The sequence below is a fragment of the Cygnus olor genome, chromosome 8, assembly GCF_009769625.2.
Source record: "Cygnus olor isolate bCygOlo1 chromosome 8, bCygOlo1.pri.v2, whole genome shotgun sequence".
In the NCBI taxonomy this organism is placed as follows: domain Eukaryota; kingdom Metazoa; phylum Chordata; class Aves; order Anseriformes; family Anatidae; genus Cygnus; species Cygnus olor.
The window spans coordinates 12,946,004-12,970,256 of record NC_049176.1 but is presented as its reverse complement, the minus strand read 5'-3'; the positions used below and the strand labels follow the sequence as shown (position 1 = coordinate 12,970,256).

Below are 24,253 nucleotides of genomic sequence, written 5' to 3'. Positions count from 1 at the left end.
GCCCCTTATATAGCCGCGCGGCGGTGACGTCAGCGCGCCGAGCCCCTCCCCCTCCTGGGCAGGGCGGGGCGGGGCGGGGCGGGGCGGGAGGGGGATTTTCTTCCGGGCGGGGGGGGGATGAGGGGGGGGCAGGTTTGCGCTTCCGGGCCGGCGCCGGGGCCGATCCCAGCCCCGGGAGGTAGGCGCGGGGCGCCCCGGGCCGGGGGGGGCGGGGGGGGGGCTGCGGAGCCTCGCGGGGCGGCCCCGAGGGGAGCGGGGCCGGGGCCCGCGCCCGGGGCTCCCCTGGGAGCGGCGGGCTCCCGGCTGAGGCCGCCCGCGGCCGCCGTCAGCGCCCAGCAGCCGCGGTGTTTGTTGCTGCTTCCCTCCCTGCGCGCCCCGGGCTGGCTCCCCGGGGAGCCGCTGTCCCGCCGCGGCTCGGGTCGCGCCCCTCGGCGAGGGGAGCGCTTTGGGGGCCGTCGCTCGAAGGGCCGGGCTCGGGGAGGTCGCGGCACCGCGGCCCCGGTCCCGCAGAGGTTGCGCGGTGCCGGGCGGGCTCCAGCCGCGGGGGGCTCCTGGGGGGTGCGGGGCCGGGGCCGGCAGCCAGGAGCTGGGCGCGGGGGGTGTCTGCGCCCCCGTTTTCCTCCTCGCCGACCGTCTGTGCGATGCTGACGCCGAGCCGGCAGCGGGGGAAGATGGGTTTGACAAAATTCGGTATTTCTGTGCGGTTTGAGGGGCGCCGTGGTCGGTTAACGCCGCCGCCGTGTCCTCCGGCAGAGCAGAGAGCGCCAGAGCTCGGCGTTGTGGGCTCTGCCGGGGGGAGCCCCGCGCCTCGGTGCTACATTTCTCCTGTCTCTCTTTTTTTTTTTTTTTTTTTTATCCCTCCTAAAGGGGAAGGGGGCAAAAAGCTTTCAGACGTTACAACCTCAGAGGAAAAGCAGAGAACAAAGCCACCGACCCCACTTCCTCCCGGTGCATGGTGCCGTTAACGTGACAGGTATGGCATCGGACTGACCGCGTCTGAAGTTCTGCTCTTAGCCGGGTGTTGGCGTGGATCTGCAGGCTGCAGCTGCTTCTTGTCTTTTGTGGGTTTTGTTGCTTTCTCTCTAAAGATAGGGCGAGGGGAGAAGAAGCCTTCAGATGTGGCATTGTTAAGTTGCACCTTGGGAAGTTGGATGCACCTCTGATCTCATCCCCCCCTCAGACAGGCAGCCGTCGCCTCATTTAGCAATCCCTGTGCGCGACCTCAGGAGATTGACAGGCTGTTCTGCAGCTTCAGGTTTAGTAACATATTTTGCCAAGTTTGCACAAAGTCTGTTCTGGCATACGAACATGCACTATCCTGCAGCGCTCGTAGCTGAAAAAGAAAAAATGTGCCGAAGCTCTAGGCCCCCGTCCTCCGAAGGCACATGTGCTTAAGCTGAAGCGTGTGCTAGTCCCTCTTATTCTGAGATTTCTCAGAGTAGGCACTATCAGCTTTAGTATTCCTGGACTGCCCGAAATTGTTTAGATATCTGCAGCACTCTGCCTAATCAACACTTCAGATGCCATCCAACTGGGAAGCAGCTCGTGCCACGAGAGGTCTTTAATGAAGGTATTTATTTTCCTTTTTTTTTTTTCTGGTGTGTGGGGGGGGTGAGTTTACGTCTAATTTTGGACCATTCTGAATTTTTACCATATATGGTCAGGGCTTCTTTTCAAACTTTGCCAAAATGAAATGTGATGATTATAAAAAAGAAAAAAAAAAGGAATTACGGAAAGGAAACTAGGAGAGCTAGCGTGCTAATCCCCATTGTTCATAAGGCACATTCTGCTGTGTACAATACCTCAAGCTACACAAACGTTGGCTTCTTTTCTCGTGGAGTCATTTGAGCCCGCTGGATGGTCGATGTGTTGGTGGTTGGAGTTGGTTACTGCTCTTTTGCTTTCACTGGCCTGGTGTCTGTTTTCTGCCCTGTGTCGGAAGTGCCACAAACGATGAATATCTTGGTTTTAATGACGTGATTAAGAGGCCTTGAGTTCAAACACATGCTGGTCAGCTTTTGAAAAGTCGCTGGGGAGGATTTAGGCCCCTATCTCTCCTTCCCGATTCCTGCTCTGTAAAGGACAATCTTATAACAATATTTCTTTCCACTTTCAAAATGCTTAGAAGGTACAAGTGCTAAGTATTTTAATCCCTTATGCAATCATTACCTATTTTTAGAACCTGAACCATTTTCAGTGTTCTTTTTACAATGCAAATGCACTTTTATTGAGGCTTGCAGAATGAACTGTTTAGAGCACTTAAGCCACAGGGAATGGGGATCTGTCAGGGACTGTTTTAACATAATGTTTTTAAAAGGCAACTTACAGAACGTACGGATCAGAGAGCTGCTGCGAGCCACTTGTAAATTAAGCGCTGAAAGCTCTCTGAAAGTCCTGGTATTTCAAGCTGTATTTCAAGCTGAATAATAAACGTAGATTAACGATGGCTTGTGTTTTTTTTCTTTCTCAATCGGGTTGCACCTGCAAGCGGGACAGCCATGGAGAAGAGTGGGAACATTCAGCTGGAGATTCCTGACTTCAGTAACTCTGTCCTGAGCCACCTGAACCAGCTGCGCATGCAGGGCCGTCTGTGTGACATCGTGGTTAACGTGCAGGGGCAAGCCTTCCGCGCTCACAAGGTGGTGCTGGCTGCCAGCTCGCCCTACTTCCGCGACCATATGTCCTTGAACGAAATGAGCACAGTTTCCATTTCTGTCATCAAGAACCCATCTGTTTTTGAGCAGCTCCTTTCCTTTTGTTACACCGGTAGGATATGCCTGCAGCTGGCTGACATCATCAGTTACCTAACGGCCGCCAGTTTCTTGCAGATGCAGCACATCATCGACAAATGCACGCAGATTCTCGAGGGAATTCACTTCAAAATTAACGTGGCAGAGGTGGAAGCGGAGTTGAGCCAGACCAGGACAAAGCATCAGGAGAGACCCCCGGAGTCTCACCGGGTGACGCCAAATCTCAACCGTTCCCTGAGCCCTCGTCACAACACCCCGAAAGGGAGCCGCCTGGGCCAGGTTAGCACAGTGCTGGACATCCGGGAGCTCAGCCCGCCGGAGGAGTCCACCAGCCCCCAGATCATCGAACAGAGCTCGGACGTGGAAAGCAGGGAACCCATCCTGCGGATCAACAGAGCGGGACAGTGGTATGTCGAGACGGGAGCGGGAGACCGCGGCGGACGGAGCGACGACGACGTCCGGGTGCTGGGAGGAGTGCGCATTAAAATGGAGAACCTGGAGGAGTGGCTAGGGGCAGAGAATCAGCCGTCAGGAGAAGACGGGAGCAGTGCTGAGGAGGTCACAGCGATGGTGATCGACACCACGGGCCACGGATCAATGAGCCAAGAGACTTACGCGTTAGGGTCCTCAGGGGCCAAAGCAGTCAGGCCGACCAGCAGTGAGATTGACAGGTGAGTTCTCTTCAGCTTACGTCCTGACCTTGGCTGTAAGAGGAGATTGAGCAAGATTTTCACTTGGCTGGGTTGGTGCTTTTGAATGTTTCCCCCTAATATTTCACGTGTCCTTCTTAAGCCTAAGCACTGAAGGATTTTTTTCCTTGCGTTACAGAGTGTATCTGGTTTGGGTCATAATGTTTTGGCTGGACAGCCATCAGCCCAGGATCTCCAGGTGTAGGCTAGCTTGGGAACTTGATCGTTAGCGCTCACAGATGTATAGATTGGAATCTCTGCCTCTCAGCATTTCAGCTGATGTGGGTTTTTTGTCTAAAAAAGAAGTTGCTGTGCAGCCTCAGTAGATGCCACGCTCAGCATTGGAATTAACGAGGCCGTATACAATACATTACGCAAAGTACCATTGTAATGATGCCTTCTGGCCTGAAAATCTGGGAGTTGTTCTGTTCTAGGAACAAGCTGGCCACCAGCTGTAGGTCAAGAGGAAGCTTTCTTCCTGGTGGTCCAGGATAGCAGTGGGTCCTGGGGTTGCATCTGCTGAAGCAGTTGAGGTGGGGAGCCCATTGGCCTCTGCTGTTGTTTGGATTTATATGAAACAGCAAAAAGCCTATATTGGGAATAGGGGGTGAAATATGCTGTGTTTTGTTTCTCCCTCCATTTGCTTCCCCGGCACTGCAGCATTTGTTTTCTTGACCTTAGCTCAGACCAAAGAATGGATCTGATAAAGAGCGGATCTTGTGTGTCTGTGAGGGCTTGCATTTGAGAGGGGGGTTTCCCTTCACACTCCTCCTCTTCTAGCTCAGTCCCTCTGGTCCTACGGGGGAACAGCTTCCCGGAAACAGTGGATATTCCATCACTTACTGTTTAATAAATCAGTCTGTGGGAATTACGGTGAGCTGGCCCTTGCGAGAGCAAGCCTTTCCTAGCCTCTCGACTCTTCTCCATGGGTCAGCTGGCCCCGAGCATCTCTTTTTTACACTGCACTCAATATCCACTGTTTCCTACTTGGAGTCCCTGGCATCACTTTTGTGGTGTGTCTTAGTTTCACACTCACAAGGGGGATGAGCACGAGGGTGGTTCATGAGAGGTGCCCTTAGAGAACCAGTTTCTCCTCCTGTTGGAGAGTTCCTGAGTCTCTGGGCCCATATCAGTTTACTTGCTTGCAATAGCAACCAAAAAGCTCTCTGTGACTGAACTGGAAGCCAAATGACTCAGTTTTATTTTTCAGATATTAAGACTGAAACCACAGACCAGTATGACTTGGTTTTTCCTTTATACTTGCGCTGTTCCGCCTCCTGTGTGTTAGCTGGTGAGGATGAAGAGATGCTATACAGGTGCCTCTATTGCTCACCCGTTGTTCTACACACCATAGTGACCTGATGCCCATTAAAAACTCCGTTTACACTCTTCCCCCACCCCACAGATTTAGCCCTTCTGGCAGCATGGTTGCTGTGACTGAGCGGTACAGATCAAAAAGCGAGTCTCCCGGGCGGATGGATGAGCCCAAGCAGCCCAGTTCCCAGGTAGGCAGTTCCAGAAGTTTGCAAGTAAACGTTGGCATTGAAGGTTAAGGGGACTACGTTGTGGTGTAGTATGTAAGCTTTTATATTTGCAAGCAATGCTGTTTGTGAAACGAGGACCGTTTACTAGCGCCAAGGGTTTGGTTGCCCACCCTCAGAACACATGCCGTCAGTGTACGATGTAAAACTGATTCTGTCTGTTGCTTGGGATTTCGTCCAGATACCTGGAAAACAGGAGTTTCTCTTGTTGTCTGAGGGCGTAAATGTCAACCCTCATTCTGGGCAGGCCACCAGCTCCTGAGGAGAAACCCTGTTCACCTGGATCTGTGCTAAAACACTGACAGCAAGTGCCCGAGCTGAAGGAAGAGGCGTTAGCTGGCTTCTGTAGAAGGCTGAGAGGTGACAACATCCAAACCTTTTCCAACTGGTACCAAAACCATTCCAAAAAGCCCTCCAAGTACTACACCAGTAAAACTTTTGGGTGGAGTGTCGGAGGACTGGGGGTTTGTATGGAGGTCTCTTGTCTTTTGTCCCTTGTCTAATTCTTCTGTCGCGTACAGTCAGTGTTGCAGTGACACTAGTGCAAGGACGTCACCCAGCAGCCTGTGGAAGGACATCTGTTCCTGACACATAAGCAATGTGTTAGTTTGTAACCAAATGACTTTGCTGGAAGCATGTGAGGAGTTACCAGGCTGCTTTGACCTTGAGTAAGACTGAGCGAAGTGAGGAATAAAAACCATGATTTCTGCCTGCTAGCTTCCTGATGCCCTTCGATAAAACGATACCTTTTTGCTCTTATTTTGCCGAAGGCCTGCTTTGGGTCCTCAGAATATGTCTAAAAAATTTCAGGTCAAACTAACTCTCCAGGGCAAATGCAACAGAAGGCAATTTAAGCCCTAAGTATGGAAAAGCTGCTGTTATTTCTCCGTAGTGAGACAGCCTCAATCTTAGAACCGTGGGCTTCAACACATGCAGGGAAGTGCTGTCACCTTTCACACTTCTGCTGTTCCCACGTCGATGTTATAAACAGCCTGCCTGCAATCCCTGCCCGGTGGCAGCGTGCGAGGGAGGTACCACAGCTGTGTGCATCTCCTTTAGTTCCGAGCAGCTTGCCACTGCTTGTGCAGCTGCACTCGGTGGCGCCTGGCACAGTTACACCACTCCTCGTGTGTGCCCAGCCCCAGCTGTCGGAGGAGAGGCTCTTGTGCGTTCACACTGGTTGCCCCTCCGTGCTTGGCATCATCAGGAGATGGCGTGAGGCTTGGAGTACAAACACGCAGGCATTCAGGGGGCTGTCTCGGTGTGCTGCCTCTGGGTACAGCAGCTCCAGAAAGCAGTGCCTGCGGCTGTCCTCAAGCCGTGTGGCTGAGGGATGCCCGCGGCTCTTTGGCTTGCTGGCTTCAGCAGGCAGCGAGGAGCCTGCTGGTCCTTGCCGCGCGTCTTGGAGCCGGTTGCAGCTCGCTCTGCTCAGCCTCTCCCCTGCGATGTCGCGGGGGTGGATGGATTGCGTAAGCCTTTAGTCAAATGTGAGCCATTATAAAATGAAGCCTGAGCGACACCTGAACAAATACCCACGTGAAATGACACCCGGAGAGTTTCAGATGTGAGCTGGAGTTTATTCCACCTTCGTTTTACTGTAAGCTTATTAATTGGCTTTTTTCTAACATTTAGTAGGTATGGGAGAATACAGTATACAGTATTTTAGTCAAACTGGTCCAAGTTTTTTTGGGGAAAAAAAACGGAGTACACGTATTGACACATTTGATCCACAGCTCAATCAGTGGCTAACTGCCCTCCTGACAAAGGCTGTATTTTCTTCCCCAGACCTAGTGAATGGCTTGGCAGAAGGGGCCACTAGCAGAGGTTTCTAATTGATTGCTCATTTGTCTCCAGCCCCAAGGCTCCAGTTAAACACTTAAATGTGTGCTTGAGGTTGCAGACATTAGTGCTGTTGATTTCTAGGTTTGGCATATGCTCCAGTGCTTGACTGGACTGGGGCCTAGAGGAAGAAACAGCAGATCTTCTTTTCCGCATATTTTTTTTCTTTTTAAGCTGCTTTTTTTTGTTTTGTTTGTTGTTTTTTTGTTTTGTTTTGTTTTTAATCTGCTTTTTCCTTTGCAGGGGGAAGAATCACCCATGATTGGAGTGAGTGGTTACGTGGAATATCTCCGGGAGCAGGAAGTTTCAGAGCGCTGGTTCCGGTACAACCCACGGCTCACCTGCATTTACTGCGCCAAATCCTTCAACCAGAAAGGCAGCCTGGACCGGCACATGCGGCTCCACATGGGCATCACGCCTTTTGTCTGCCGCATGTGTGGGAAGAAGTACACCCGCAAGGATCAGCTGGAGTATCACATCCGCAAGCACACAGGCAACAAGCCCTTTCACTGCCACGTCTGTGGCAAAAGCTTCCCTTTCCAGGCCATCCTCAACCAGCACTTTCGCAAGAACCACCCTGGCTGCGTGCCTCTGGAGGGGCCTCACAGCATTTCCCCCGAGACCACTGTCACGTCTCGGGGGCAGGCGGAGGAAGAGTCTCCCCCGCAGGAGGAAGCTGTTGCCGTGGGGGAGACGGCACAGGGATCTGTGTCCACCACTGGGCCAGACTGAAATGCAGCGGCAGGGTCTGGGGAGGAAGGACCATCTTCCCGTTTTGGCTCTAGAGAGTCAGCACCAACCTGGCAGGCTGGTACTGTAATTAGTGCAATGCCACCATTGGACAGAAAGAAGCTCCCAAGATGTTGCCAAAATAGAAAAATCTTTCTCTCTCTCTCTCTCTCTCTTTCTCTCACAAGCCCCCACAAACATAGTGTTAAAGGTTTTTCTCCCTTATTCCTCATCTTCTTGGGGAAAAACAAGACAACTGTGTCAATCAACTTCTTATTCAGGGATCGACAGGATTTCAAATTTTTGTAATGTTCGATAGCGATCATCCGGGACAAGCAGTCCTTTTTATTTCTCAAAAGATTGTGGCCCAGCTGCCAATTCCTGCCGGTGCAGAGCCAGTGAGCCTGGCTGCTCCTCGCTGTGTCTTCTGGCCCGCATCAGAGGGGCAAGCAGGGGCGAGGGGCAGTTGCCTTTCTCCCTTTCCCAGGTAGTTGCCACGTTAAAGAAAACAAACAGACTGTCCTAGTGGAACCTGCCTTGCCTGACTATATTTATCCCTGTCTTATTTTTGGTGTGTCTCTTTTTACATTTTTATGTAAACTATTATTTTAGGGCTTTTGGCTTGCCCGTTCCAGGCGTGTGGCCTCCTGCCCCTTGTTAAAAGCGGGCACAGCTATGAAGCAGTATTCTAGAGGTCAGCAAAATTTGAAGCACTTAGGCTACTGTAAGTGAAATTTAGCAGCTGTGAGGTTTGCGTCACTCTAATGTGTGGGGAGAAGGTTTGGAGGGGTCTTTCGGAGAGGGTTGTCCTCTGCTGGTGCTGATCTGGAGAGTTTGGAGCGCTCTGACTTCCTGACCGGTGCGCTGCCGTGCTTCAGATGTTGCCAAGCTTTAGGAAGAGGTTTGTTTTCTGGCTGAATGGAGGAGTTAGAGGCTGGCTACCAAAGTCGTCCTTCACCCCAGCTCCCCCCTTGACACGCACTTGATCTTTTCTAACAGCAATATGGTTTACTGAGATACTGTAATCCCAGCCAAGCAATCATGGGTGGTTGCTTTTGAACATGTTTCTATAAACTAGTTTGATAACTTTTTTATTGCTGAAATGAAAAAAGAAAACCCTACTTTATTTCCTCGTAATGGTTCAGGAAACTTAATATCAGTGGTTCCTAGAGCAATCACAACTCTGTCCCATTGCATGGACTTAAACTTTTGTATTCTAAGAAGCTCTGATGTTTAGAGCAAGTTTAGCAAACCTGGAGAGACATGCCTGTGTTGTGTATTGTAGGTGTCTGCACGTGCTTACGTGTTTCCTAAATGGAAAAGCATGGGACAGGTAGATAAGTGCAAATATCTTGACATCTTCTGAAGAAGTCTTTTTAAAAATATGCAATACTTTAAGAGTTTTCTTTGGTTCTGTTGCTGAGTTGTTCATGATGGAAGGGGAAAATGCACGACAGGTTGTGCACATTGGGTTTGGGAGAGGACATTTGGTTGAAGGGATTCTCTTTAGGATGTTTAATGTGTGTCTTAGGGAAGGATGAAGTTCTGATCCTTAGGATGATGGGAGGAACAATGAGACATTGAAAAAGAAACACATTCCAGCTTGCTTTCGCAAAGAAAGCTGGACAAGTGGTTACAGCGTGGCCTTGGCAGGCAGGAGGCTTTCTGAGTGCAAACAAAGCTTATCCTGCTGTCTGCCTGCACAGCTTTGGGCATGGGAAATACTTCCTGGCCTCGCTTTCCCCACCTGCAAATTGGGACTTGTGATCATTTTCCTGTCCCTTTAGAGGCAAGAATTTGGAGAAGGGTGAAGCAGTCTTGCCCACCTTCCACTTTGAACAGGCGAAGGGTCTCGCTGTTCCTCCCACGTCTCTCTCAAAAGGCAGACGTGGCTCTGATGCTGTGGTGTGCGGGGAGGGGAAGGGCTTGGTGCCAGGATCAAGTGCACCAGGGACATGCTCCTAAGAGAGGAGCCTTGGCAGGTGTTCTGAGCAGGGCACCTGCCCAGTGCAAGTTCCTTGACTGTTTCAAACAGGAAAACTGATATCTCCCCTTCCATTTTCCTTCTGTCCCTTCTTCTTCCGCTCCTGTCAAGTGCATCGTCACGCAGGGGATGATGTTCTGAGCAGCCAACCAAGGGACCAGCCCCGTTCAGTTTCCTGTCAAAGGTCAAACAGTAAGGTTGCCAGAGAGTAGTCGCAGAAGATGAGAGGTAAGAGGGTGGCTAAGGTAGGTTTCGTTGCAATCGAGGTGTGGGGAGGAGCAGAGATATGCAGAGTATGCTGCTTTAGTCATAGCTTTTGAAGTTACCAAAAATCATTAAGAAAAAAAGTTAAAAACTTTGAAGTCCTATCCCGTTCACACTAGAGAGTGTCAAAAGTTACTTTTAGTTGCTTCAAAGATTTTTAAAGTGTTTTAAAATAGAACTTTTAAAAGAATACTACCAAACTATAAAAACATAAAATTATTTATATACGTATATTATATATAAATATAGTGGGAAAGTTTCCCTGCTAAGCTTGCTGTGAAGAGAAGGGTGAAGGTGCAGTAACTGCTATACAAGCAACGTTTTTTGGAAACAGATGGCAACTGATCCATCAAAGCTTAGTGATGAAGGGCTGACATAAAATGGTGAATGCCTTATTTGTATGGCATAGCTGTGAGTTTCTTGAGCAGGTTTTTGTTTTACTGTATTGATACTGTGAATGGAGGAGCATCCTAGCAGCCCAGGGTGAGATCGGTGCATCCTGTTTGGCTGATTTGCTACTTTTAATTGGCCTGGTGAAAGTCATGAAATTGTTCCTTCATGTTGTTCTAGGCTAGCCTGAAAATAAAGCTTGTGAAAGGTTTTCTTTTTTTTTTTTTCTTTTTTTTTTTTTTTTTTGGTGCAGAGGTTGCCACTGTACAAATGATCATTTCTGATTGCATGCAAAAGAGCCAATATTCTTGCCCAGGCCTCGTTGAGGTGAAGTTTATAAGCTTGTAACTAGAGTCAGTATAAGGAATGGTAGTGGGAATCATTCTAATATTATTTCTGTACATTTAATGGACATGTATGTGTACGTATGTGTGGAAATCATGGCGTCTCTAATGTTTTTGTGAGCCGTGCTGAAAGCCGTCGAGGCCATTTGCGCTAGGAGAGGGAACCAGTTCAGGAGGAGTTGTTTGTTCAACTTTTCTTTCAGTGATTGGCTTCCTCAGCGCAGATGTGGCTGTGACTGCAGGATCAGGGCTTGGAGGCTGTGTGCAGGATGGAAAGACCTCGTGTGAGTTTTCCAGCAGCGCTGTAGCTGCTTGGGGTCGCTTCCCATAGCGGTGTGGTAACATCTTTTGTTGCATCTCCATTGGCAGACGCGGAGCTCTTGCAGCTCCACCGAAGCTGTGGAGAAACAGGTGCCGGCTTTCCGACTACAAGTGCTTCTGCGATGGGTTGAGGCACGGCTTGGCATTTCCACGTCTAGCTTTTTCCCTTTTGCCAAAACTGTGATTTCAACTGTGATTCAAGGAGGATGTGAAGTGAACTGTCGTGTTTTAATACCTCTGTAACTTTACATTTCTGTCAGCTTCAGAGCTTAGGGCTTGCTAACCCGTTTGTTTGCTCGCCTCAGGCAGCAGGGGGAACGTGCTCTATTTCTGCAGCCTTCCTTATTGGAGGGGGAATGCATTTCGTAGGTCTTTGCAGTGGCAAGGAAACCTTCCCGATGTGAAGTGTTGCGGTTCTCCCCGTGAGCCTGCAGAAAGCCCCAGTGCCAAGTCACAGCAGGGCAAAGCGCGCGGTGCTGTGGACGTTCCCTGCTGCTGCTGGGCTCCCTGTGAATAGCTGTGAAAATAACAGGAATTGTGTTAATACTGTGCTGCTGCTTCGGGGAAAAGCTAACAGTCTTCCTCTCGGGAGGATGACTAGCGTAGAGCTGGAAGAGGGAAAAAAGCAGAACGTCTTTCTGCTCTCCTGCAGCGGGAGTGTGTGAAACCGGCCAAGGCTGCTTACTTGCAGCAGCTACAGAGGGGGGGTTGTGAAATGTGAATTTCTAACGGGAGGCAGAGAACATGCTTGGCCACCTAATGCCAGCCAGGGACACCGGCCTGCGCAGAGTCACAGCAGGTGAGGCAGAGCAGTCCCGAGGCGTGGCCGTGCCGCCCGCCGCTGGCTTCCCGGTGCAGCTCCTCATCGGGCTGCTGCCGTCAGCTCGCGGCCCTTTGCCTCGCCGGTGTCTCCTCTGAAATACTTCCAAGCTGTGATCTGTTTAACTGAGCTTGCCGAAGTTTGGGTGGCTGAAGGCAGGAAGAATAGAAAGCATTTAGTGTTTCTGCTGCTGTTTCAAACCTGGCCGAGGTCGGCAGGGGCTGACCGTGGGCATTGGACACACGCCGGGGGCTGGAATGGCGTTTGGAGCAAGCTGCGGCCTCGTGGGAAGGCACAGCGGGGCAGGCGCGGAGCCAGGATGTCAGCCCTCTTCAAGTCGAGGCCAAAATACATCAGTGAGACTGATCTCTCTGCCCGGCCTGCTCTTGCTTTGTGACAACTCGGTGACTTTGTTTGCCAGGGCAGTTAGTCCCACGCCTTTCTGCAGTGATGATTTCACTTAAAAGTAATAATTTCACGTAAAAGTTTGACGTGCAGTTCTTTAAATGATTCTAAGCAGTCTGGTTCCTGAGAACAGCCCCTCTTTGGGTGATGGAACCCATGTGGTGCGTTTGCAAGAGCAGAGTTGTAGCTTTTATTTGCTTGTGACTTCCTCTTCCCAGCAGAAGCCAGTGTATAAAGAGACAACTGAAAAGGTGCAGTTGATTTGGGTGGAAGGTAGCTTGCAAGAGAGACTGAGTCATGCACCTTTAACACTGAGGAAAATTAGCACCCCTTAAACTTATTATTTAAACTTTATAAAAACCTGTTTGATCCTTGACGTGCCAAAGTCGCTGTGCCATTCAGGCATCCGAGTGTTCCTGCAGATAAGTGACACCAATGCTGTTCTTCCCAGAAACTGTTTGGGGATGGGACAAGTCAGAGAGCTGTGATTCAGGAAACTTCTGGTGTTTCTTCTAGGCTTGGGCTCTGAGTTTCTGCAGTCAGAAACCCGGAGCCTTTGGGTGGAGCTGACTGCCGCTGTTAACTCTTCTGTAAGGTGGTGGTCCAGTGGTGAGCGTTACCCACACCAGGGGCTGAGATCATGCACAGGGCTTTGACATCGTCAGCAGAAGGTCCTAAAGAGGAGCTAAATATCTTTATTTTAATCATTGTCACTCAAAGGATATTTTAATATAAAATGCATACATCCATCTGTATGTACATTTATATAGAGAGATATATTTGTAACCAAATAAAAGCTAGAACTATGCAAACACTACTGGCTGCTGCTTGAAACTAACATCTACCAGAATATTTTGGAATACTTTGGAGTAGATTTGTTGCCTTTTCTTTTTTTTTTTTTAATTTTAAATAATAAAAAATGCAGCAGGGGCCAGAGTTTTGCTGCAGTTAGTCTCACTAGATGCTTAGATCATTCTGAATCTGGAATCCACTCATAAGTGGGTTATAAAAGTATCTAAAGAGTCCTCCAAACTCTAAAATATATCCAGCTGCGTTAGTATTATTGCTGAAAGGCTTTCGTTTGCAAAACATAGGAAAATTCAGAGGCTGGGGCTGGGAGAGATGGAACTGTGGTGTTTGGGATGGTAGGTAGAGAAGAGGTAGAGTCAATAATGCGGGTGTTTGAAGAGGAAGGCCTGGGAGCATTTTCCTTCTGGACATAGGACTCAGTTGGCTGCAAGGCATCTTCATTGTGAACATTTCCATCATTGGGATGGAGGCTGTGATCGAAGCAGGACTGGGCTGAGTTCTGGTCCCAGGGGAGGTACTGGAAATCTTCCCGCTGAGACTGATGGTGCCAGAGTTTAGCCTGCTGGGAGAAATTTCATGGGGTTTCTACCATTTCTTTGTGTCAGATCCGATCTTTGCTTTTAGGTTTAACTAAAACATGTCCATCTGTAATCTTCACTGACCCGTTTGACTTTTTGTTCTTAGGGACTGTAGAAAATTCAGGTTTCTTTTAACATTATCCTCATCCCAACTGTGAACAAGTTACTACTGCTTCTTCTAATTTATTGTCTTTCTGTTCCTGAACGTCTGTGTCATCTGGCTGATTACCAGTGCCACCGTGCAGTGCTCCATTAGCTTTTATGCACAGGGAATTGTTGCAATGGATAAGTTGATGAAGCTGGTTGGAAGAGTAGAAGCCTTTAGAGAGTAGCTTTTGCTTCCTCTAGCTGTCATTAGGGAGTGCACACACACGTACCAGTATATACATATATATGTATACATATATAAAGCATTTCAATATAAACTCATTTAGCATTATTGTTTAATTTATATTTTAATCCAGTTATAAACCAAAGTATTACAGCTTGTGAAATGATGCTTCTTGGAAATAGGAGGAGCTGTTTTAGGTGGGTTCTGAAAGATCGTTGTTGACAAAAATGCAGGTAAGATGGAAGAACTTGTTCTGTTGAACCCTAGAGACTGGAAACCTCGGGTGGGTTTAGGACGTGCTAGTAAGGTTTGATTGTGGGGAAGCAGTGTGGGTGGCCATTTGAAACGCTGTTGTTTTTTTTCTCACGCAGTTTAACTTGGTGTTGGAGGAACTGCTACGGGAGCAGTGCGGCCTGGCGGCTGGCAGAGACAAGGCACTTGAGCTGCCTTTGCTGGAGGTGGTTTCAATTCGTGCTTTGACCATGTCTCGGCAGCGCTTCTGCTGCTGGACTGCCCCAGCAGAACCGCTCCAGAGCCCGAGCCGCCCCGCTGTGCCTGTTGGCCACAAAGCACGGCGCCTCTGCCCTGCCTGGTGATTTGGGGTACTTTAAAGAAGAATCAGGACTTCCTTACTGGAATGCCTCGAGGATTTCCCTGCAAGGGAACTGGAGGTGTGGCTTTGCCTTATGCCTTAAAGTGGATCTAAAGTGATCCTCTGCCTGACCCTGTCCTGGTCAGTGCGGGATTAGGGTGAGTTTTTGTTACCAATGAGACAGACTGACTCGGTTCTGGCACTGGTTCTGCTTCTGTCCCCAGCGGCTTGCTGTTTCAAGCTGTGGTGTCTAACCGGGGTTGGAGGTAAGAGGTTCGCGTTGAGGTGGAGCAGAGCTGCCACTGGACCCAGTGCTCCAGGGCTTTGGCTCCTCTGTGCTGTCACAGTGATTAAAGCCAGCCCCGAGGGAGTTTTCAGGGCCTTCTGAAGGCTTCTGGACATCTTTGACGTACAGAGAAGTGGTTTTGTTAAACAAAGTCAAGGCTTAAAGATTGCAGTGTTCTCCATGGCACTTAAGTGTTCTGTAGGAAAACAAGTATGTTCTGGCAAGCCCAGAAGTAAAAAGGGAGAAGGTGGCAAATCAGACCATGGTCTGGCACAAGCGGGAGCTTGAGAGAGGAGGCCACAAAAACAACTGCCAGTGTGTTTAGTCTCTAGCTTACTCTTCTAAGAGTAAACTTCTAAAAGAGTAAAAAAGGCACTTGCTATTTAGCGATGTCTAGACGTGCAGGTGTAGTAACCCCTGAAGAGGTGCACGTTCTGTTGTCAGCAATGGAAAGAGGAAATGGGTTCAAAAGTGAAATCTTGCTATTTTTTTCTCTATGGGGGGAGTAATTGCCTTTCCGAGGAACTTACAAATGCTACAACTTGACCACAAAAAGTCTCCTGCAGGCTTAGCAGCAGCCATGCTTCCTCTTACTCTTCTGCTCAGCCTGCGTGCCAGAGGCTCTTTTTATAGCAAACTTCCCTGCATCCCTCCTATCGAGCAGTGTGATATCGAGCAGTGTGATATCCACCCACCCTTGTTGATTAAGTTCGTTTAATACTCTCCAGTAGGATTAGTGCGTACTCGCAGCTCCTGGTGTACATGCAATACAATTTTTAGCTCCTGAGTTCAGATCTGGCAAATATAAAAAGCCTGTAAGCTAATCTATTTCTAATTGTAGTCACTGGGGACTGCGGGCTGAGTACAAGAGCCCTTCTGTGCTGCACCAGTGCCTAGCAAAGCGTCACGGCCTCTGCTTCGCTTGGGTTTTGTGAGGAAAGAAATTCCATCAGGCTGAGGCATCCCGTAACCCTCCTTGGGGCAGGAGAACACTTCTCTGCCCTGGTGGCAGGGAGGAGAGGTACCTTAGACCGAGCTCTGGCTGCTAACTGGGCAGAACAGAGTTATTGAGACAGTTGTCTGTATGTGAAATTTCTGCCACTTCTCTTTAAATAACTGTCAGTAACATATATCTGTACACGCATAGCATTAGTTTTACAGAAAGGTAGCCCTTTTCACTGAAAATGCCCCAAACTGAATGTTGAGTAGCAGCAGTGGGCTGCACGGAGCGGCTCCTCAGTGCTTAGGGGGTCGCTGCGGGGGTGCACCTGAGGCTTCGGGCGAGGGCGTTGTAATTCCCTTCCCTTGTAATTGCTCTGATGGCTTTGGGACGCTGCCCACAAAGCTGCTTTTTTGTTTTTAAAGCTTTAATTCCTATCATGGAAATGCTGAGAAATCACAGGTCCCCTCCTCCCCAATTACTTTTAAGTTGCTTAGGTAAATTTTGATGTGGCATGACAGCTTTCAGTTTGTGGTCTACAAGCAACGTCTCCGTGAACTAGCCCAGAAGAGCCAGCCTGCTGCCAACAGATTTACATCTGCTGTTCAGGCACCTGCGCTAGGAAACTTGTAGGGCTTGACAGACGATGGGTTCAAGTCGGGGGCTGTAGGATCTGATGCTCGTAGCGGGGCTTCCATGCTGCCGAGGGGCAGGGTTAGCTGGGGGACGAGAGCCGGGGGCTCTGCTGCAGCCTGGACCGAGTCACTGGGTGCTGGTGCCTGCTTGCTGGGGTCTGTGATGTGAGGAATGTGGGCTGGGTTTTCTCCTGAAGTTTGCCTCGTGACTTCCCACAGACTGCTGCCTTCAGCGGCAGGAAGGTCAGCATTAAGGATGTGCTGGGGGGACCTTAGCAGGGGGATCGCGTAACCTCAGAACCAGAAGTAGCGGGACGTGCCAAGTGTTTCTGTGAATGAAGAATAAAACCTGCTTTTGTCAGGGTGGTAGAGTAGACCTTGGGGTACTGGCTGTTAACATGTGTTCAGGTACTTGTTTTTGCAGGGTGAGATGAGCCATTTCAGAAATCTGGGCAAGGAACAGTGGTAGCATTTGAGCCCTGCCTTCTCACTCCAGGTGGCCACCGAGACCCGCAGCAGGTACGTCCGTGCCGCCGCTGGGGTGGGAGGGGAGCCCCGGCACCCGGCCGGGAGCGTGGAGGTGTCACACTCGGGGGGAGATGCAGCCCCGTGCCAGAGGTGCCCCAGGTAAATGGGCACCTTTTGAGAGCAACAGGGCGGTGAAGTGCTCCCAAAAAGTGGGCGTAGCCGTGCCTGTCAGACTTGCGTTTGCGTGCTCTGCTGTCGGCACAGTTCCCCACGCAGCGTGCCCCGTGCGTCCAGCTGATGCACCGGGGAGCGTAGTGCCGGAGCAGGGGGCACCGTGCTGCCTGCTCATCCTGCAGCTGTGGTGGTGTCAGCCCTGCTGAAACCTCCTTCCTAGGAAGAGGAGCGTGCTTCCCTGCAAGGAGCGGGGGAAGCTCCAGGTGTTGCTTGTCACCAAGGGGCTCGGGTAGGTGACTTTCTTCTTTGCTAGAGGAAAGCTGTCGTGGCTGCTGGAAAAATACCCCAAGTGCGTGGGGTTTGGGGTCCTTCTTGCTAAGAAAGCAGCTACATTGCTGCTGATATTCCAGCAGCAGAACAGTTAACAGAGTAATCAGTTTCATTAAAAAAAAAAAAAAAAAAAGTATTCTAATTTGGTGATGGTGAGCTGGCAAGGAAAGTAGGTTGGTGAGGAGGGAAAGAAGGCACGTGGCCCCTGAAATACGAGGGGGGCTCATCTGCTCTCAGCACCGGCCGTGGCTGCTGCCACTGGAAGTCAACAGGAGGTGTTGAGTGGAATGGGGGTAGGTGAAACGACAGCACAGCATCCCTGGGAAGAAGTGTGTGTGGATGTTGTGGGCAGGGAAACGTCTGTTTTGGAACCTGCTTGTGTGCAGGAGCGTGCGGGAAGCCTCGTGGTCTTGGAAGATAAGCATGCAGAGATGCTCACGCCCAGTTCAGAAGCACTGGAGCTGAGCATCGCCAGTGTTCTCTGGCCTGGGATCTGCAGAGCTCTTCAAGGGATCCGAGAATGGAACCTAAGGAAACGAGCCAGGCTGCAGTGCAGGAAACTTTGCTCTGCAGATTTTGGAAATTCCCTTGGAAGAACCTCAAGGGTGGCAAGTAAAGGTTGAAAACAGGTAGCACCAGGCAGATTTCAAAGTGCTGTTTTCTGAATGTTACGCTTCCTAGCATGTGTTAAAGCTGTTGAAGACTGAAGTTTGCTTTCATTTCAGTACTGTCTCCTTCATGTCATTCCTTCTACTTAAACTCCGCAGCCAAGGAGAGGGTGCAGAGAAGACAAAGCCAAACCCTCTCAGAGGCACGTGGTGGAAGGAGGAGCAGCAGTAGGCAGAAGTTTATACACGGGAAGCTCAGGTTAGGTATAATGAGAAACTTTTTCACCATGAACATAGCCAAACATTGGAACAGATTGTCCAAAAAGGCTGTGAGATCACCAGCCTTGGAGATACTCAAGACCTGGCAGGTAAAATCCCGAGCAACCTGCTTGAAGCAAGCCCTGCTTCGAGGTGGGAGGCTTAGACCCAAAGGTCTGCCCCTCCCTCGGGTATTTGGGGCTTCTCTGTCACCCCACGGGGGTATAAGACACTGCCCCGCCACGTGCTGTGCTGCGTTATATGAAACGAGGGGTAGAGACTTACCCCACCACTGCATTTCCAGTCACATTGTTTTTTTTAATTTGTCAAGGATTACTCCATGACAGAGCATCTTGTCTACAAAGGTCTGTGGAGAAGTCCAGCTGCGCCCAAGCGTGAGTGCAGCTTCCTTTTTTTCATCAGACTAAGCCAAGCTATATATATATTTTTTATAGAATTATCATATAAAAATGGGCAGCTTTAATGGGCTTCCTAGTTCCTATCAGTTAAGCTTTTGAAATATATTCAGGTGTCTTTTAAATACTGCTGTGTAACTTCCTTGTTTAATCTGACATATTCTGAGTTATTATTTTTCTGCAGTTGTCTAAGGCAGTACTTTAAAAAAATAAGTGCGTTATTTTTTTGCCAACTGTCAGTTATGTTAAGCCTCCAGCTTTACTTAGATTTTGTAAATGTGCTTAACCCTCCTCAGCTTTATGGTTAAATGTCTTCATTATTTTTATTATTAATTGCAGTGAACTTATTTATTTAAACCTTCCCATTATGTTTGCAGTCTGAACCAATACCATTCACTAAGGCCCACAAAAACTGTGAAACTCACTAGAAAGTAAAAATGAAGCTAAATTGGTTAGTTTTACTACTGGTCATAAAATACAGAAAGTAGCAGCATAAAAAAATATAAAAATTACTGAGTCTGGGGGAGGAATCATGAAGCCTCAGATAAGAAACTTCACTTGGAAATGAGCTACAACCTGATGATGATCTTTCACTGGTTCCCCATTTGGTCAAGGTCAGAAGCTGTCTTGAGATCAAGAGGTTTTTCTGGGGTCCTTTTTTTTTTTTTTTCTATTGATGCGTTTAGGGCATTGGTTTGGTATGGATGCTCCCATGATGCTATTTTCTTAGACATCTTACACGTCTAAGGAAACTATGGATAACTGTGAAGCTTTTATTTAATACTTCATTGCATTAAGTTGGTAACTGAGCAACTGTTGGCTTAACAGAGGCACGGGGTGGTGGGGAGAAGGAAGGTGCCACGCCATTGTTGAGGCAGGTAGCTGTGAGTTACACTAACACAATAGGGACAGTGCAATTCTCTGGATTACAGCTTCAAGCTTGGCTAAAAGCGTGAAACGTGCCTCGCATCACCCCTGCGGCTGTTCCCTGGCCTCGGGGTGCTTTGCTGGATGCACCAACGTGACCAAAAGCCAAGGTGAGGCAGTCTCAAGTTTGCTCTGTAAAAATACAGGGACAGGGTTGCTGTCAGCACAGGATGTCCCACGTGTGTGGTTAGAGGCTGAGGGCAAACATGATCTCTGACGAAGATTCAGGGACTCATTTTGTACACGGTGCAGGTACTTTCCTTAAGGGTTTGATGGTTTCCAAAGCCAGGGTTCTGCTGTTAGGTGAAGCAGCAGATCTGGATCACAGGATCCAGATGGATCACATCCATTTGGGGATGGAGGGCAGAATTTGTCCTGCCCTATGCCCAAGATGAAAGCCCTTCAACTCCCCTGAAGTTCTTGCCTGGGAAAAAGCCCTGCGCCGGTTTCCAGGGCTGTGTTGTCCCAGAGCAAGCGACTACGAGAAATATTTTGAAGTGCAAGGGGAGTGTTGTAACTCAAATAATGCATGTGTCTTTTGTGATCGCGTATATAATATTGCTGACAGGTAGGAGAAGACAGGCCAAGGACAGAGTAATCCTTGCTGGCACAACAGGGACTTTGCTGAATAAGCTCTTTTAAAAGTTGAGTTAGGAAGAGAATAATATGCAGCTCTATGTTCTTGTGGTAATTTATTCCTCACCTTGGGCCCCGTGCTTACAAGGAGGGCCAGTGAAGGACAAGGGCAGACTGTATCGGAGGCTAGTTGACAGAAATGAAAGCAAGCTATTCAAAAATAGTGCTTTTGTCTGAAAAAGGGAAGGGAATGTATGTCGTTTTCCCCTAAGCCTCTGGTATCTTAAACACTAGCTAAAGCTCTCATGAGCTGTGCCCCAGTTGTTGCTGAAGGTGCCCTCTGCCCCTTCTTTCCCCAGCCTCACCCCCCTCTTTCCTGTACAACACTGTGAATATGACACCAGTAGCTCTTTTTAACATTTCCATTAAACTTGCTCAGAGCATGAAATGCTGTCCTATGCTGTCACGTGGTGACACTGTAGATGAGCTGTGACTGAGAGCCCTGTTCAGCTGAACAATAACCCCCAAACAGGGACACCGATGATTTAGCACTTCCACACGGAGCAGTGGAAGAGGAGAGCATTGTAACAGGAGTTAACAACCTAAGTGGTTTTATATAGCAATTTGCTAATCAAATTTGATTTTGTAACGAGCTAAACTGACAATCAATTTCTAAAATAGAAAAAGCCTCTTGGAGGGAATAGTTGAGTATGTCTTCAACAGAAAGATTTAACTGGGCTAACTTTAAATGAAGAGCACAGGATTTTTTTCCTTTTTGTTTTTGAGCAATCACTCCAGAAATTGAGTTGCGTTACGCAGCGGAAGATTCACAGGACAGTAACTACCTCTCTCTCTCGGAGTGCTGAGGTTGCCATGCTACACACTATCAGCAAAGCTTTCACTTCAAACAGGTTTGTTTTCCTTACCTCCACGTTTCAGAAACGCAGGTCTGCTCTGTAAAGTGACTCTATGAAAATGGCATCTGGCAGGAGCGGGGAGAGCCTTTCAGGTGCCATCGTCCCTCTGACGCCGGTTCCTCGCCACGCGACCCCTGTGGACGAGCTTCAGGGCTGTGAGCGTGCAGGGTGCGTGCGTTCCTTCGCGTGTTCTGCGTCACAGCAAACCGGCCTGGGGCCACGGGCCGAGGGCTGAACTGCTAACTAGGAACCGAGCTAGCAGCGCGGAGGGTGAGAGGAGAATCCCTCTCCCTTCCGCCTCCAAGGGAGCAGGCAGCAGTGAAAAGCAATAAACTTAAATAAAAATAACACTTTTATACGTTGGTCATTAGTCAGCAGATCTGACTCTGCAAATTTATATATATTATACAAGCATACAGGGAGCAGATCTGTTGTGAAAAGGTGCCATTTTTTTCTAAACAGAGTCCCTTTCCAAACTAGAACAGCACTTTAAATAGGTTCCTCTTAAAAAAAAAAAACTAAAAAAGAAAAAAAAAAAGAAAAAACCCTTTACTGAAGAAATGCACTTTAAATCGTAAGATGAGTATGGCTGTTACAGGTTTTTGAGACAGCTGTACAGGCAGGGGGCTTGCTGTCAGCCACAGCCCGGGAGGGAGCGATGGTGCCAGACCCTCGGCTGCCACCGGCAGCCCCAAAACTACCGCAGCTCTACCTCCCGCTCCCGCACCCCTCCGGGCCCGGCGCTGCCCCTGCCAACGTTACGGACAGGATTTTCCACCCCAGCCACAAAGCTGGTTGCAGCTCAGCCATGCTGTAGCACTAACAGGACTGGCATGCGTTGACCTGTTGGAATACTTTTGTAAAACGATCAAAAAAAAAAAAAAAAAAACAACAACAAAAAAGAAACCCACCCTTGCCTGTAAAGACTCTTGAAACCCCATTTGTAGTAGGTCAGAAGTTGCACCAAGTTGTGACACAGCAGACGGCCCATCTGTGGGCACCAGGCTGAGCAAAGCCATGGTGAAGCTGTTACTGAGGTTGGGGGGGGGGGGGGGGGGGGGAGCCCATACTGTAGATAAGGAGCCCTAGTCAGTTCAGTATTTAAAAATAATAATGAAAATCCAAGTTGGTGTGTCCCACATTGATTCCGCTCTGAGCTGGTTTGCAGAGTAACCATTAATAAGAAAAATTGTGCTGTCACCATCAACTATTGGCCTATACATCCAACTTTTTAGGACAGGTGTCCTAACACTCAAGACTTATTTTCACAGTTAAGAAAGTTCCTGCTGTGCTAATTATTATTTTTTCAATTTTATTTTTGGTTGCAATCCTTATTTCAAAAAAAAAAGTCAGTGTTCACACTTAGTCTGCAGTAGGTTGAAGTGTGATCCTGCTGTGTGTAACTTGTGGATATCAGACTGTTCTTAAATGATTTTACAAGCTGCGCCCAAGCTGGTCCTCTGCCCTGGCTTTTCTTTTCCTCGTCCAGTGGCAGCTGGCAGAGGCAAATGCTCCAGCAGGGCTGTGTGCTCTCAGGCTGGTCACATACAGCAACAGCCACTGCTGCTGGAAGGGGCCAGGCAAAGGCAGTGCGAGAACCAGAGTTGGGGAAGGGGGAATATAACAAAGGTAGAGGGATTGTACAATTGCATTTAAAGCAGTTTAACAAAAAAGCGCTCTCGTCAGACAGCTTTAAGAACAATGTGAATGAAAACTTAGCAACTTGGGTAGGAATCTTTGAAAATTCTATAAATGTATACTTGAAATTCTGTTTGTATTAAAACAAATTGCATTTTCTTCTTTCTTTTAACACTGTGTAAAAGAACATTATGCATGTGAGTGGTTTGAGAATTAAATGGTTTAATACTCAGATCCTGGTCCGTCTCTTGTAGCCAACTGGTCCTGGCTGATGTTGATTTCCTCTGGGCTGCCCAGGCAGGAAGGGCACCGAACCCTTCTGATCAGCAGTGATGAGAGCACCCCGTCCCTGCTGCCCTCAGCTTACCAGCATGGCAGAGCCTGAGCTGTCCCAGGCTGCTTTTCCTGTCACCTTAGATGCCTTCTGTTCCTGGTTTTTGAGCTTTGTCTTACCATGTCTGCAGGCTCAGCCCTTTGCAGTCCCTTGGGCTGGGGAAGCCACTGTGCTCTCGCACCTGATTACTGTTGCAGCAAGAGGGCTTCCCCAGCTGCTGGTGCCAGAGGAAGCATTTTGGTTCAGTGCCATGCTAGGGAGATCCAGGCATTTCCTCAGCCTTCCTTTTTTTCCCCCACCATCTTCAACCTCCACAGTGTAGAACAAGCACAACAAGAAAGGCAAAGGTTACAGGCAGAGATTGTACATGGCTGGAGCTGTGAAATGAGGTAAGCAAGCAGAAGGCAGTATCCAGCAAGAAAAGCAGCAGAGATGGGTGCTGGAGTAAGGGAGAACGAGCTGCTTTCTGACCCCTTAGTTATTTCCAGAATGCTCCCCCTTGTCTTCTAGGATTCCAGCCTCTGTGTTAAAGTATCTGCGTGCAAAGTTTCTTTCAGAGGCATTACTCCAGATAAGCATGCCAGCAGGAGGATTTAAGACTCAGCATCACAAATGTAAGTGCCTCATAGGCCTCTTTTCTGTGTTGGCGACTGACTGCAACAGCCATGAGATCCAGCAGAGAAGACAATTCTCCATGTCTGAACTGTGCACCACAACACAGGTGCTTAAACCTTCCTACTAGAGGAGTGCTGCAAAGCCCAACTGTTCCCAAAACTGCTCCCAAAACTACAGCCAGAGATGGTCCCAGCCACGACCAAACATCCTTCCATGCTAGTCTTTCCACAGACTGTTTGCATCTGCGAACTACCTCACTGTTGGTGTGCTGAGGCAACTGCTGCTAAGAGGAAACCTTTCTAGAGACAAGTTTTACTGGTCCTACAAAATCCAGATGAAATTGCACTCTGGGGAGTGCCATCTACCGGCACAGTAGCAGCTGTCTGCACACAGCACATCTGGAAGATGTACCACCAGCAGGACCGGACCATGTTTTCACTGCCTTTTTTGTTTGTTTTAACCAGTTGCCCTGAACACAGAATTCTTAGAGAAAAAGCTCATCACATTTCACTTCTGCATCTCAAAGATAACCCTGTCAGAGGTCCTACTGCAGCATAACCACCTTGGGTGGACCAGCATTCAAATCACACAGATGGCATGGCAGCAGGCCAGCATGCCTCAGCTCTAGGAGTATTCTCACAGGTGAAATAACAGACCTTCAAACACAGCTGTAGATGGTAGTTGCATTAGTTGCAGCTATCACCTTAGTAGGACATTGCCACTGTCCAGAGCCACCCCTGCTAC

General features: G+C 48.9%; 1 protein-coding gene across 5 annotated transcripts; it reads left to right on the top strand.

The window, feature by feature from the left end:
- The first annotated feature begins 99 nt into the window (after window positions 1-99).
- ZBTB37 (zinc finger and BTB domain containing 37) lies at window positions 100-22,792 on the top strand. Of its 5 annotated transcripts, XR_005821971.1 has the most exons (6): window positions 100-178; window positions 868-973; window positions 2,489-3,421; window positions 4,845-4,944; window positions 7,063-14,028; window positions 14,167-22,792. XR_005821971.1 is itself a non-coding variant. In XM_040565318.1 (5 exons), exons 3-5 carry the CDS (start codon window positions 2,499-2,501, stop codon window positions 7,549-7,551), a joined length of 1,512 nt encoding a protein of 503 aa, XP_040421252.1. In that variant the 5' UTR covers window positions 100-178; window positions 868-973; window positions 2,489-2,498; the 3' UTR covers window positions 7,552-22,792. The 5 variants fall into 5 exon arrangements, 4 of the variants coding, with proteins under 4 accessions (XP_040421252.1, XP_040421253.1, XP_040421256.1 ...); XM_040565318.1 differs by having other exon boundaries at window positions 7,063-22,792; XM_040565319.1 differs by having other exon boundaries at window positions 868-1,570; window positions 7,063-22,792.
- Window positions 22,793-24,253: the final 1,461 nt, after the last annotated feature.